This window comes from Hyaena hyaena, unplaced genomic scaffold (assembly GCF_003009895.1).
Source record: "Hyaena hyaena isolate Hyena2069 unplaced genomic scaffold, ASM300989v1 scaffold_978, whole genome shotgun sequence".
Lineage (NCBI taxonomy): Eukaryota > Metazoa > Chordata > Mammalia > Carnivora > Hyaenidae > Hyaena > Hyaena hyaena.
This window is the reverse complement of record NW_024081612.1, coordinates 294,839-310,397: the sequence shown is the minus strand read 5'-3', so window position 1 is coordinate 310,397 and position 15,559 is coordinate 294,839. Positions and strand designations below refer to the sequence as shown.

The following is a 15,559-nucleotide window of genomic DNA, read 5'->3' as shown; positions in this document are numbered from 1 at the left end:
TAAGTTACTCTGTGCTAGGACAGAGCTAACCTTTCCATCAGGCCTTTTTTTTTTTTTAATGTTTATTTTTGAGAGAGAGAAAGCATGAGTGGGGAAGGAGTGGAGAGAAGGGGAGACAGAATGTGAAGCAGGCTTCAAGCTCTGAGCTGTCAGCACAAAGCCCGATGCAGGGCTTGAACTTGAGAACTGTGAGATCATGACTTGAGCTGAAGTCAGACGCTCAACTGACTGAGCCACCCAGGCGCCCCTCATCAGGCCTTTTTAGGGATAGCTGTCTCTGGCCCATCTGTGAATCCTTTTGCACAGTTACTGCCCCAGCTCTTGGTATCATGGTATATCTCATTGCTATGTAAATATAGCCTGGGTGTATTTTGCCTTATTTATAAATTGATTATTGTTAAAACGTTGCTTTAATTTTTTGGAAAGGCAATAGAAACCCCACTGTTCAAAAATCAAATCGACCCTTCTGTGCCCTCTGCTTATGTAGTAGGAATTTTGTTTTCTTCCCAGATGTTAATGAGTTTCTTGGTTTTTCTAGAGGTTTTTGTGTTCCCAAGTAAATATGTATATATCCTTTTTCTTAAAATATTTTTTTTGAGAGACCATCAATCGGGGAGAGGGGCAGAGGGAGAGAGACAGAATCCCAAGCAAGCTGCATGCTCAGTGTGGAACCTGAAACGGGTCTCAATCCCACAACCCTGGGATCCTGACCTGAGTCGAAATCAAGTAGGATGCCCAACCGACTGAGCCACCCATGTGCTCCTGTACTTATCCTTTTTTACTTTCACTTTTTTCATTTTCTTTTTTAATGTTCATTTATTTTTGAGAGAGAGAGAGCACGTGCAGGGGAGGAGCAGAGAGGGAGACAGAGACTCCACAGCAGGCTCTGTGCTGTCAGTGTAGAGCCTGATAATGGAGCTTGAACTAGAACCATGAGATTATGACCTGAGCTGAAGTTGGATCCTTAACTGACTGAACCACCCAGTCACTCCATTCTTTATTTTCTTTTAATTTATATTTTATTTCTTACTTTAGAGAGAGAGTAGGGGAGAGGAGCAGAGAGGGGGAGAGAGAGAATCTCCATGCTTAGCGGAGAGTCCGAGATGGGGCTTGATCCTATAACCCTGGGATCATGACCTGAGCTAAAATCAAGAGATGGATGCTCAATGAACTGAGCCACCCATGGGCCCCTCTACCTTGACTTTTTTCAAGTATCTTTAAAATAATTGTCTCTCTCTCTCTCTCTCTCTCTCTCTTTTTTTTTAAAGTTCCTTTATTTTGAGAGAGTGACTGAGCATGAGTGGGGGTAGTGCAGAGAGAGGAGAGAGAGAGAACCTCAACCAGGTTCTGTGCTAAGAGTGCAGAACCTGACAGTGGGCTTGATCCCACAAATCGTGAGATCACAACCTGAGCTCAAACCAAGAATCCTGGGCTTAACCAGCTGAGCCACCCCAGTGCCCCTACTTTCATGGGGGTTTTTTGGGTCAAGTTTTAGACAGCTTATCTTCTATCCCTTCCCTAGTGGTAAAAAAGGACTTTGTTCTTTTCATTGACTACAGAATACTGAAATCTCTTTAACTTGTATTTGTTTGATCTCCAGGTTGCTTCCAGTTTTATTTTTTAAATGTTCATATTTATTCTTTCTTCAATTTTTAAATACTTATTTTTAAGGGAGAAGGGGGAGGGGCAGAGAGACAGAGACAGAATCCGAAGTAGGCTCCAGTTTCTGAGCTGTCAGGACAGAGCCCAATCAATGCAGGGCCCCAACTCACATAGCCTGAGGTCATGACCTGAGCTGAAGTTTGACGCTTCTCTGACTGAGCCAGCCAGGCACCTCTAAATGTTTATTTTTTGAGAGAGAGCTCAAGTGGGGGAAGGACAGAGAGGAGGGAGACAGAATCTCAAGCAGGGTCTGCATTGTTAGTGTGGATCCCAATGGAGAGCTGGAACTCACAAATGTGAGATAATGGTCTGAGTTGAAATCAGGAGTCAAATGCTTAACTGACTGAGCCACCCAGGCACGCCCAGGTTTTTTGTTTTCTTTTGTTTTTTGTAAAGAATTTAAAAACAAGTTACATTGCAGTGAGTAAACTTGAACAGATTTTTTTCATGTGTAATGTGTATGTTTCTAGGGCTAAATTCCTAGAAGTACAATTGCTAGGCAGTCTGTATTTGTAATTTCAACAGCTGTTGTTTAATTGCCCTATAAAGAATTTTACTAATTTAAACTTGTACCAGCAGTGTGTGAGAGAGCTTTTCTGACCACAGCCTCACCAGAACAGCTTGTTGGTGAATTAGCTAATTCTATAATAATTGAATAATGTGTATAATTTTAATGTTTTACTCTATAGGTGAAGTTGAGAACATTTTTTAATTTAAAAGCCCTTTTGTATGTCCTTTTCTGTAAAACATTCTTTTGCTCATTTTAAGTTTATGGTTTACATTTTGATTTGTAGTTCTTATTGTAATAGTTGAGCTCTATCCTTTTATAATAGGAGTTGCAAATATTATTCCCCATTTGATCATTAGAATTTTTAATGAGTCAACTAGATTAATCTTTAAAACTATTTTTTTTTTTACACTTCTAGTTGGCATGCCGTGTTGCATTAGTTTCAGGTGTAAAACTTAGTGATTTGATAAGTTTACACATTATGCTATGTTCACCACAAGTATAGCTACGTTCTGTCCTGTTACATTGCTATTCAAGCATACTACTTTTTTCTTTCTTTTTTTTCTTCTGTATTTTGTGCTTTAATTAGAGAATTTCTTACTCTGATAAAAATGTCCTTCTACTCACTTTTTTTAAACTGTTAAATCTTTGATTTGAAATCTATTATTAGGTGTGCGGTAGAGATGCAACTTGATTTTTTTCTTTCAGTATGGCTATCCATTTGTCCCAACAGTACTTACTGAATATTCTAACTTTACTGGTTTGAAATACTTTCTTGATCATATACAGAAAAAAGTCACTGTACGTATTTGAAGGCATTTCTGGATTTTACTGTTTTTGTTTTTTTTTTTTTAAGTTCATTTTTTTATTTGAGAGAGAACACACGTGAGCTGAGGAGAGGCAGAAGGAGGGAAAGAGAGAGAATACCAAGCAGGCTCTGCCCAGTGCTGGGCCTGAGCCCAGATATCGTGAGATCATAACCTGATCTGAAATAAAAAGGGTCTGGTAGTATAACTGACTCCGACACCCAGACACCTAAGGATTTTACTGTTTTTTGGAAGGTGTATTTTAAATGAGGACTCTGTTATATAGTGAACTTTCACATTGTTTTGTAGGTTCCTTGTTTCTATACTGATGCAGAAAGACGATCAGTGATGGATGCAACACAAATTGCTGGTCTTAATTGCTTGCGATTAATGAATGAAACTACTGCAGGTAACAGGGACTATTAACATTGGTGACTTGATAAATCTGGATGGTTCTGCAATCTTAAAACCATGGGGTTTCTTGTTCTTTATTTTGCTTGGAGTACTTACTACCTATGTGCCACAGTATTTTTGATTACCGTGTCACACGTGAAGAATTCATTTGACCGGTGCATTTTCTTTATTTGCCTAGCCTTTACTTTGGTTTTGAATCACGTTTGTTTGGATGGTAACAGTTATTTTGTGTTGAGAGCAGTGCCTAGATTCAAAATCGACCTTTTCTCCACTCCTATTATGAGCTGTAAAGCAGCATCCAGGAGGAGATATGTGGGAATGTTGCGATAGCACAAAGGTAGAAGAAATACTGGGAAATATGTTTGGAAAACTGGGGGTGTGTGACTTGGGCAAAATTGGCAAAGTCATTGGAATTGGAAATTGGAAACACTAAGGAAGTCTAAGTGAACGTCAGCATTTTATTCTTTGAAGTTTGTGTTCCTCAAGAATTATGCAAAGCATATGAAGAATTTGATTCTTTTTAAAATAGCAAATGTAGTCATATTCACTATATAAAAAATGTTTTTTTCATTGAATTTTAAACATACTACTTAAATGATATATTGAATTTAATTTTTTTCTTACGTAGTTGCTCTTGCATATGGAATCTATAAGCAAGATCTTCCTGCCTTAGAAGAGAAACCACGAAATGTAGTTTTTGTAGACATGGGGCATTCTTCTTATCAAGTGTCTGTATGTGCATTTAATAGAGGGAAACTTAAAGTAAGTATATTTCTGGAAAACGTGATTATGAGCGTGTGGTCGTTAGGAATTTATGGGAGAGAATTGAAAAGTCTATTAAAGAGTTTGGTTTCATCAATGGAAGCTTACTGTGAATGATTTAAACTAGAACCTAAGTACGTAGAGGTAGTGTAGAAGTTGTAATTTATTGAGTTGGCATAGTATGAAACAGAGAGTGTAGACCTTGAGGAAAAATCTCTTAAGATTTCTGATCCTTACTTACCTACCATGTGCGGAAAATAATACTTAACCTTACAGGCTTATTAGGATTCTTTAACACTTAGTCCCTTTGTGTATTTTACACTGAGGATTGAAGAGTTAACAAAGGCATCCTCTTCTTGCTCTAGGAAAAGAGTATAGGGACTAGTACTTGGACAGCCAAAAAGAAACCAAACTGAGAGAGATACTCCAGATTTCTGGAAACCTTAGAGCTCTGGAGAAAGCATTTTGTACAATGAGAAGTCTAGCAGCATTAAAGACAAAGGGGGCCAGAGAGTGATCCTGGTCGCATTTGAATTTGCTGGTATATGCTAGTTCTACAGTGGAATATAAAATCAGTTCTCTAGGTGATTTTAATTAGAATTTGCTTAAGAACCAAGAAGGTTTTGGTGCATGATTTTAATTGTTAGCGTTGTGTATCAGGGTTATTTGTGTCAAGGCCGAAATTGCATTTTTCCTCCAAATTTGGGGATTGTTGGGGCAGGACTGTCTGTCTCAAAGTGTTAGGTTTGTATGACGTTTTGAGACTATTTGTTACAGTCCTATTATTTTGAAAACTAGACTGAGTTTCACTTTACATTCTGATTTATACTGTTTCTAGGCCTTTTTTTTTTTTTTTTTAAATAAGGATCTTTGGGATGCTTGGGAAATAACAGGTTTGGGATTTTTACAGATATAAGTAACAAACCAAGTGTAAACTTTAGTACTTAAAACTTTTAATCACTAATGGCTTTATTTCAGAAACACATTGTATACTTTCACCTTTTTTTAAACAGAAGCTACCAGCCATAAATTTAATTCTAAAAACACTCATCATGAAAACATTCCCAAACTTGGAAAACATTTGCATGAAAAGAAAAACATTCATAATGTTACTGCTCTGAACAGGTTACTGTATTTCATTTTAGTCTTTTGAAGAAAACAAAGTTGGAATTAGACAGTATTCCGTTCTGTGTCCTGTTTTTCTTCACAACATTTATCATCTTTGAATAGATTGTTTTTATTTTATTTTTTCATAAAGGCTGTCATCTCTTAGTCCATTTGGGCCTGTAGCATCATCTGTAAATTGGGGATTACAGTGTCTCTTTTCACAGTGTTTGTAACAGTGAGTAAATGACATGTGCACATTGCCTTGTTTCAACCTGAATGTGCCCCCTTGTTAACTTACCAGTTAAATATATATCATGATAAAATTTTAAGTTGATTGGTTAATTTTTGAATTAATTATCATCTTTTTTCCTAAGGTTCTGGCCACTGCATTTGACACAACGCTGGGAGGCAGAAAATTTGATGAGGTGTTAGTAAATCACTTCTGTGAAGAATTTGGAAAGAAATACAAGCTAGACATAAAGTCAAAAATTCGTGCATTATTACGACTGTCTCAGGAGTGTGAGAAACTCAAGAAATTGATGAGTGCAAATGCTTCAGACCTCCCTTTGAGCATCGAATGTTTTATGAATGATGTTGATGTATCTGGGACTATGAATAGGTAACCAGATCACTGTTTTGATGTTAAACTCAATTGCGATTTTCCTCCACTTATATATTAGCATTTATTTAACTAATTGTTGAAATTACCATGATTGTTAATAAGGTAACTTCTGTAGGTAAAAAACAGAGACCATTCAGGATCCTGCTTTTGATGTGAAGTTTGGAAACTTTTTTTTCGATTATTCCAGTAAGTTGATAGCTCTCTACAGGTGTATGTATTATATGAGTTATCAGTTTTCAAAAAATCAGGGCAACATGCTTTAATGCCAAATAATACTGAATTTGATTTAGTCATTGATTCAGAAATTGGTGTTCTTGGGTAGTTCAGAGTCATTTGTGGGCAGCAGCTCTTTTTATACAGTGTTGCAAGAATTTTGTGTTACTGACGTTTCATGGCTGTCCTCAGAAATACCCAGAATGTTATTTTTGTCTGTTTGGGTTGCTTGGATGATGAGTGATAAGTTCTTTAGGTGAACTCTACTGATAGAAGTCAGGCATGGTTGATGGCTTTTTTGGGGAAAGTGTGACCTCAGTTAATCCTCAAAAAATTGAGATGGAATTAGAATTAGAATTACCGTGTCTAGTAACCACATTGGTAGCCCCCTTTCCTCTCTACTTGAATGTGATTGTTTTCATTTTTTTATTTTTATTTGTTTATTTTTTTTGGTTTTCATTTTTATTAAGCAGCATTGTGTGTGTATGTGTTGTGTGGTCTGGGGAGCAGAGGAGTATGAGGGTGTCTCTCAGAAATTGTTTTCTGATACTCAGAGCCAAGTAGACACTTGTAAGTATTTTATACTTTGTAAAAACTGAAAATGGTTAATTAACCTGTGTGCTGGTGGGTTTTTTTTTGTTTTTTTGTCTTTTTGAATAGTTGTATTTTAGGGACATTGAGTTTAAAGCTGTCATATTCTCTAGTTTATAGTCTACATTTAGTCTGTAGTGCTCATTAACACTCTTGTTTTTTTAAACTAATGAAACCAGATCATTTCCACCATTCTAGTGTTTCTTCTGATTAACTTTTAATGGGGTAAATTCCACATTCCATTTTAAAGTGAACAACTCTGTGGCCTTTAGTACATTCACATTGTTGTGCAGTGACCACCTCGTCTAGTGACCAGATGTTTTCATCACCCCAAAATAAAACCTCAGAGCCAGTAAGCAGTTACTTCCCTTCTTCCCTTGCCTCTCGTGCCTGGCAACACTATCCTTTTTTTTTTTTTTTTTTTTTTTTTAAAATCTCTGAATTTGCCTCTTCTGGATGTTTCATGTAAATAGAACTATACACCTATGCGTTTTGGGTTTTTTGTGTCTCTGACTTTAACGCTGTGTTGTCTAGGCTCATCCACATTGTAGCATGTGCTTATTATTAGTACTTCTGTGCTTTTTGTGGCAAATAGTATTCCATTTGTATGGATAACATCACAGTTTTTAATCTTTTCATTACCTGATGGACCTTTGGGTTGTTTCTACCTTTAGTTCTTGTGAATGGTGCTTCTGTGACTATTCATGAATACGTGTTTGTTTGACTACCTTGCTTTTAGTTCTTTTGGGAATAAATGTAGGAGTGGAATTGCTGAGTCATATGGTAATTCTGTGTTTCGCTTTTTGAGGAATTGCCAAACTATTTTCCTCAGCAGTTGGGACCGTTTTACCTTCTCACCAGCAGTGTGTAAGGCTTTCAGTTTCACCACATCTTTGCTGAGGCTTGTTCCTTATTTCTACTTTATGTTAATGTCTCTTCATCGTTTTAGTTGTTGGAGGTATATTTTCCTAACAGGTTTCTAAGAAATATCACATGTGAACCCTGAGTTCTTACGTGTTGATGACAGTTTTGCATGTTCACATTTGGTTGGATAGAACCTAACCTTAGCTCCTGTTCTTTCCTTGATTATCTTAAAGGGAATAATACTATCTTTTCGCGTATACCATTGCTGTGTAATTATGACAGTGTACTTTTCAGTTACTTGCTACTTGTTCTTTTTGCTAGATGCCAAATTGGAAGTCTAATTTACCAGAATAATTTGGTTTTGTTGCTGGTTGTTTTTGATCCGTTTTTCCCAGGTATGCAGTGTGCACTTTCAGTATATAGTTTCATAGCTACTTAAATATCAAGCAGGTTTTCTTGAATTAACATCGTTCAGTACTTGTCCCCTTCTTGTGCTTTGATTTTATTCTTTCAGAATTTAATTATTTTAGGGAGAGTAAGCGTGCGTGAGCAGGGAAAAAGGTAGAGGGGGAGAGAGTCAATATCTCTCAATATCATGACCCTGAGATCATGGCCTGTGCAGAAATCGAGAGATGGATGCTTAACTGACTGAGCCACGCTGGTGCTCATGGTGAATTCTAAACTTACGTGAATTAATTTTCCAAACCAGTTAAAAAAAAAAAAAAGAAAAAGACTCTACCATTGCTCTTGTCTTCTTTCTAGACTTCTCTCTGCACCTTTAAAAAAATTTTTTTTTTAATGATGGATATTTTCAGATGTTCAGGAGAACAAAAAATTTTGTAGTGAACATTCTTATCCTGCCATTTGGGTTCTACTTATAACATTAACTGTACTTGTATCATGTATCTTATTCATCTATTCATCTTTCTGTCTATCCAATTTTTTTTGATGCATCTCAAAATAGTGTATATCTAGCTGTATACTTATCCACAAATACTAATTATCAGAATTCAGTGTTTTAAGTTTTTTGTTTTATTTTTATATAATGACATATTCAGGTTTTAAATGTGCATTTGCTGAGTTTTGCCAAGTGCACACATGTTTGTAACCAGTACCCCTATCATGGAATAGACCATTTTGGAAAACTTAGGCTTTCATCCCCGGGGGTAGCCACTCACTGGGGTTTTCATTTTAGGGGCTCATAGATTAAAATTCCCTGTGTAGAACTTTTGAAGTTTTTTTTTTTGTGTTTTAGAGTTTTAAGTTTACTTACTTTGAGAGAGAGCGGCCTTGTGCGAGCTGAGGCAGGACCTAGAGAGGGAAAAAGAGAGGACAGAATCCCAAGCACGCTCCACACTTTCAGGGAGGAGCCTCATGATTGTGAGATCATGGTCTGAACTGAAACCAAGAGTTGAACGCTTAACTGACTGAGCCATGTAGGTGTCCCTAGAACTTATAAATGTAGTCATATAGTATGTAGTTTTGTGTAAGACTTCTTTTGTTTTGCATAAAACTTGAGATTGATTTAGTTGTTGCATATATCATTTGCTCCTTGTGTATTGCTGACTAGTGTGCCATTATAGGATTATTGTTATCTCTTTTTGGTGGACACTGGCTTTTTCCAGTTTTATTGCTATTAGGGAAAAATCTCATTTATAAAATTTTTTTTGCGAGGAGTGGGGGGCATCTGAATGGCTCAGTTAGTTGAGCGTCTGACTTTGGCTCAGGTTATGATCCCACAGTTCATGAGTTCAAGCCCCGCATTGGTCTTACTGCTGTCAGAGTAGAGCCTGCTTCAAATCCTCTGTCTCCCCCTTTCTCTGCCCCTCCCCTGCTTACGCTCTCTCTCACAAAAATAAATAACATTTTAAGACTATAAAAAATTATTTTTATGTTTGTTTATTTTTGAGAGAGTATGTATGTGCACGAAAGCCAGGTGGGGGCGGGGGGAGGGAGAGAGAGAGAGAGAGAGAGAAAGAAAAGAGAGAGGATCCCCTGCAGGCTCTGCACTGACAGTGGGGCTCAGACTCATGAACCTTGACCTGAACTCATGAACCATGACCTGAACTCATGAACTCATGACCTGAACCAAAGTCAAGAGTTGGACAATCAACTGACAGTCACCCAGGTGCCCAGGAAAAAACTTGTTTTAAACTCTAACCAACATACAAGAGTTTCAGTTTTTTTTATGTCCTCATCAATATTGCCATAGGTGGTCTTAAAATTTTGCTACTCTAGTATGTTTTATATTCTGTATATCAGAGGGATAATTAATAAACATCATACTCTTGAAGTGTATAATCAGTGGTTTGGTTTTTTTTTTAATTTTTTTTAATGTTTTATTTATTTCTAGGAGAGAGAGAGAGACAGCATGAGCAGGGGAGGGTCAGAGAGAGAGGGAGTCACAGACTGAAACAGGCTCCAGGCTCTGAGCTGGCAGTCAGCACAGAGCCCAACACGGGGCCCGAACCCACGAACCGCGAGATCATGACCTAAGCGAAAGTCGGACGCTTAACCGACTAAGCCACCCAGGCGCCCCATATAATCAGTGGTTTTTAATACATTCACAAAGTTTGCAGCCATTGTCACAAGGAAGTTTTAGAATATTTTCGTCATCTCATTAAGAAACCCTGAATGAGCTATTAAGCTATAAAAAATCTTAGAGGAACCCTAAATGTGTATTTCTGAACAAAAGAAGCCAGTTTGAAAATGTTATATACTGTTTGATTTCAACTGTATGACATTGTGGAAAAGGTAGAACTATGGAGACTGAAAATGTTAGTGGTTGGCAGGAGTTCAGGGGGAGTGCACAGGAGTTTTAGGGCAGGGAAGCCATTTCATGTGGTTCTGTCAGACTGGGTACTTCCTTACATCACACCTTTGTCAAAGCCTATAGAACCCTAGTTTATATTATATGTGTCTTTTGGAAAGGTATCACTCATGTAAGATGTTAATAGGGGAACTGGGGGGGGGGGGCTGTGGTGAGGGGTCTGTGGGAATTCTCTGTAATGTCTATTTCTCTGTAAACCTAAAACAAAGTATTTTAAGGAAAAAAATTATACCCATTTGTTGTCTTTCATCTTGTTTTTCATACTACAGTCCTAGGCAGCTATTCATCTGCTTTCTGGATTTACCCACTCTGAACATTTCGTACAAATGGAGTCGTGTGTGTGTGTGTGTGTGTGTGTGTGTGTGTGTGTGTGTGTGTAAAGGCACCTGGGTTGGCTCAGTTAAAAGCTTTGACTTTGGCTGAGGGTCATGATCTCATGGTTTGTGAGTTTGAGCCCCGAGTTGAGCTCTGTGCTGATAGCTCTGTGCTGAACTGGAGCCTGCTTTACAGTTCTGTGTCTCCCTCTCTTTGTCCCTCTTTTTCTCAAAAATTAATAAACATTTTTTAACTTTTTTTTACTTATTTTTAAGAGAGAGCACATTCAAGCAGGAGAGTGGCAGAGTGAAAGAAAGACAGGATCTGAAGCAGCTCTGCGCTGTTGAGTGCAGAGCTCCATGTGGAGCTTGAACTCACAAAATGAACCGTGAGGTCATGACCTGAACCAAAATCAGGTGTTGGCATCTTAATGGACAGTCACCCAGGCGTCCCTAATACGAGTTCTTTTTTGATTGGCTTCTTTCACCTCACATAATTTTTTAAAATTTAATAACCATCTTTTAACCAATATTAGGCTCTTTTACTGTGTTCATTCCTTTTCATTCCTGAATACTGCTTAATGGACATTAGGTTTTTTCCTACTTTTTTGGCTGTTATGAGTAATGGTGCTTTGAAGAGTATTTATGTGCAATTTTTTGTGTGGACATACGTTTTCAATTATTTTGGTTGTATACCTAGAGTGTAATTGTTGGGTCATATACTAACACTGTGTTTAGCATTTTGAGGAATTGACAGATTCTTTGGCAAAGTAGCCATACTATTTTACATACTTACCAGGCATGTATGAGGGGTCCAGTTTCTTTACATTCCTGCCAATACTTGTTATACCTACCTTTAAAAAATTTTTTTTAATGTTTTATTTGTTTCTGAGAGAGAGAGAGAGAGAGACAGCATGAGTAGGGAGGGTCAGAGAGAGAGGGAGACATAGAATCTGAAGCAGGCTCCAGGCTCTAGCTGTCAGCACAGAGCCTGATGTGGGGCTCGAACCCATGAACCTTGTGATCATGACCTGAGCTGAAGTCGGCTGCTTAACCGACTGAGCCACCCAGGCACCCCTCTTACCTTTTGATTATAGCCATGTATTCCCCACATAAAAGTGGAATGTGATTTGAACCAATTACTGTTTTTCTCATAGAGGCAAATTTCTGGAGATGTGTGATGATCTCTTAGCTAGAGTGGAGCCACCGCTTCGTAGTGTTTTGGAACAAGCCAGTAAGTATTATTTTGACTGAATTGTTTGTATTATCTAGGCTTTTTGGAAAATATCATTTATTACTTCTTTTTTAAAGTTACACAAATTTTGATTGTATGAATTACTTTATTGCTGCATAAAGCTTCTTTTTATCTTCATCTTTCCCCTGGAGCACCCCTGTCCCCACCCTCTTTTGATAACAGTATCCAGTGAAATCTAATAGTTTTCTAAAGTTAATTCAGACTCAGAGATGGATATAAGCACATCATTTATTTCATGGGGGTAAAAATTGTCCTTTGCGTTGCTGCTTGGACTAGTCTTAAAGGCTTTTTTCTCTCATTGAATCTTTTGGTGACTGAGAAATACAGCAAACTATGTGATAACCACATAGTTATTTTAACAGATGCTTTAATTTTATTTCTAGCTAAAAGGAGAAGTTTGATTTAGGAATGTATCCTTAATTTTTCTAAAACCTTCAACATACTTTTATTTGGAGTCCACTGTTGTGTTGGTTGCTAAGTATTTCAGAGTGTTGAGATATACTGTCATCTTGACAAAAGGCTTAGCTCTTACATCAGAGTGACTCTGGCAAACTGGCATGTACTTTTCCATACTGGGATAGCCCGTTTCTTTAAATAGCCCTTTTCAACATATCCTTAGTATTTGTTGCATAAAATATGATGTTAGGAGTGTTTTATGAGTAACTGAAGACATCTGGTGTGCACTTTCTTTACTTCTTTTATGAGGAGACTGTAGCTGTATTATTAATGCTCTAGATGGAGCAGTCAGGTGGCTTTGAATACTTTTTTCTTTCATGACATGGTAGGGTCACTCATTTTTTAATGGCCCTCCTGTTTTCCCTTTTGGCTAGCTTAAGTATTGGTGTTTAAACAATTCTTTGGTACTATTTCAGAGCATGAAACAAAGTTCAGGGCGTTGAGTATTCATGGTCCTCACCTCCTAATTCCCACTGTTGTGTCACACTGCCTTGTTATTTTGTGCATTAAAACATACCTACTTGGGGCACCTGGGTGGCTCAGTAGGTTAAGCGTCCAACTTCTGTTCAGGTCATGATCTCACGGTTCACAGATTCGAGCCCCTCATCAGGCTCTGTGCTGCCAGTGTGGAGCCTGCTTGGGATTCTCCATCTGTTTGTTTCTCTCTCTCTGCCCCTTCTCGACGTGTGTGTGAGCACTCTCTTTCTCTCAAAATAAATAAACTTAAAAAAAAAAAAAATCTACTGGTTTTTAGATGCTTCACACCTGTGTGTGTGTGTGCGCGCGCGCGCGCGCACAGTGATGGTGGCTAGGGGGTGAAGGAGTGGAGGGATTTTGTTACATATCAGTAAGTCACTTAAAAAAATTTTTTTTTGACGTTTACTTTTGAGACAGAGCACAAGTGGGGGAGGGGCAGGTAGAGGAAGGGAGACGCAGAATCCAAAGCAGGCTCCATGCTCTGAGCTGTCAGCACAGAGCCCAATGCAGGGCTTGAACTCACGAACTATAAGATCATGACCTGAGCAAAAGTCCGATGCTTAACAGACTCCAGTCTCCCTGTAAGTTATTTTGTTGTGTTAAGATGTTACATTGCTCTTTTATTTCAATGTAAAGTACAATTTATTATTATTTATTTAATTTTAAAGTATTTTTAAATTTTTTAAAATGCGTTTTATTTATTTTGAGAGCAAATGTGTGCATGTATGTATGCTTGGGGGAGGGGCAGAAAAGGGAGGGGAAAAGAATCCCAAGCAGGCTTCATGATGTCAGCGCAGAGCCCAGCCTGGGGCTCAGTCTCACAGACTGTGTGATCGTGACCTGAGCCGAAATTAAGAGTTGGACACTTAACTGACTGAGCCACTTCTGGCTCCCCTAAAAGTACTAATTTAAAGATTATTTTAGTCAAAATCTTGTAATAATTTTAAAACAGAGTTAAAGAAAGAAGATATTTATGCAGTGGAGATAGTTGGTGGTGCAACACGAATCCCTGCAGTGAAAGAGAAGATCAGCAAATTTTTTGGTAAAGAACTTAGTACAACATTGAATGCTGATGAAGCGGTCACTCGAGGCTGTGCATTGCAGGTGAGCTTTCTTTCACAGTTAGCCATTTAGAGGTCATTGTTCCAAGATGGCTTTGCTTTTCTGTATCTGCTAATAATCTGAGGTCAGCTCGGGATGGTCTCTAGGTGGGAGATTCTGAAATTTTAGTTTTTACAGTGGATATGACAGGTGGTATTGATAAATGGAATTGTACTCTGTAATATACAGTAAGATGAATTAATTTATTAGAAACAAGAGGCAAGTGTGAAATACTGCTAGAATTTGGCATATTAATTCTCTACATATGAAGTAGTGTTGTACATCAGTGAAATAAAGATTCAAGTTAATGGAAAAATGATAAGTAATGGCTAGATGATAATTTGACAAACGAAACAAGTTTTTAAAACCACTTACTCGGACATCATTAAATAATTAATGTAAATACTTAAAAACCATTGATGGTTTTTTGAAGTTATTATTTATACATCTCATAATAATAGTTCATAATATCTGTACATGTCATATGGAATTTTTAAAAATTATTATTCTAGTGTGCAATCTTATCGCCTGCTTTCAAAGTCAGAGAATTTTCTATAACTGATGTAGTACTGTATCCAATATCTCTGAGATGGAATTCTCCAGCTGAAGAAGGGTCAAGGTAATAACATTTATTAATTATTCTTATCCTTAAAGTTAACTTAGTGAGAAGTCTCAGTAAAATACTGCCCTCCGTTTCACTTTCTACAAATCCGTAACATTTTGTCACAATGCATGAAGCAGAGTAATGCCTTACTTTAGTGTTAATAATAAATTTGTGTCCTTAGTTTCCTATAATTGATCTGACTGAAATAATTGGAGCCTTTTATGTGGTTTCTGAAGTATATTCCTTTTCTTAAAATGGATTTCGTATGTTTCTGTAGATAGACATGTAAGTTTTTTTATTTTCCTTGGAACCTCTCTTATCATGGTAATGATGTCAGACGACAGAGTAGAAGAGTAACTAGAGCCATGCAATAATTACAGATGTAGAATATATTGGTAAAAGTGTTCAGAGATATCTTAAATTGGTGTGTTTTTGTCTTTTCCCTCTAGTGACTGTGAAGTCTTTACAAAAAATCATGCTGCTCCTTTCTCGAAAGTGCTCACATTTTATAGAAAGGAACCTTTCACTCTGGAGGCCTATTACAGCTCTCCACAGGATTTGCCCTATCCAGACCCTGCTATAGGTAAGTAGAGTTGGGAATTAAAAAAAAAAAATTAGTACTTGGGAGAACTGGGATAGTAGAGCAAATACAGTGTTCTGAAGTTTAGATCATACACAAAAATCCTCTTCTAGTCTTGTTACCAGTTCACTACTCACGGGATAGTTACTGTTTAATTGGATCTCTTATTGTGTGGGCAGTATTTTTTGGTTAATGAACATATTGAGTATACCTTGCACATAATGTGATCCCTAGATACTGAAGAAGAGTTAAATTCAGTTTTGACCATAACAGAGTTATAAGATGTACACAGAAAATCATTAGGAAATTGTTAGATCAGTATCCTAGGTTATGGATCCATGTTGGCTAGCATCTTCATAGACTCTCAGAAACTCCTGTAATCTGGAAATAATC

At 37.5% G+C, this 15,559-nt stretch overlaps 1 protein-coding gene across 1 annotated transcript in view; it reads left to right on the top strand.

The window, feature by feature from the left end:
- The window catches only part of HSPA4 (heat shock protein family A (Hsp70) member 4), a 47,973-nt gene that overhangs the window by 19,517 nt on the left and 12,897 nt on the right, over nucleotides 1-15,559 (top strand). Inside the window, exons 5-11 of the mRNA XM_039221373.1 lie at nucleotides 3,286-3,385; nucleotides 4,019-4,152; nucleotides 5,634-5,878; nucleotides 11,851-11,927; nucleotides 13,834-13,985; nucleotides 14,495-14,601; nucleotides 15,036-15,169. Coding sequence (XP_039077304.1) covers nucleotides 3,286-3,385; nucleotides 4,019-4,152; nucleotides 5,634-5,878; nucleotides 11,851-11,927; nucleotides 13,834-13,985; nucleotides 14,495-14,601; nucleotides 15,036-15,169 — 949 coding nt within the window. The remainder of the gene's footprint in view (nucleotides 1-3,285; nucleotides 3,386-4,018; nucleotides 4,153-5,633; nucleotides 5,879-11,850; nucleotides 11,928-13,833; nucleotides 13,986-14,494; nucleotides 14,602-15,035; nucleotides 15,170-15,559) is intronic.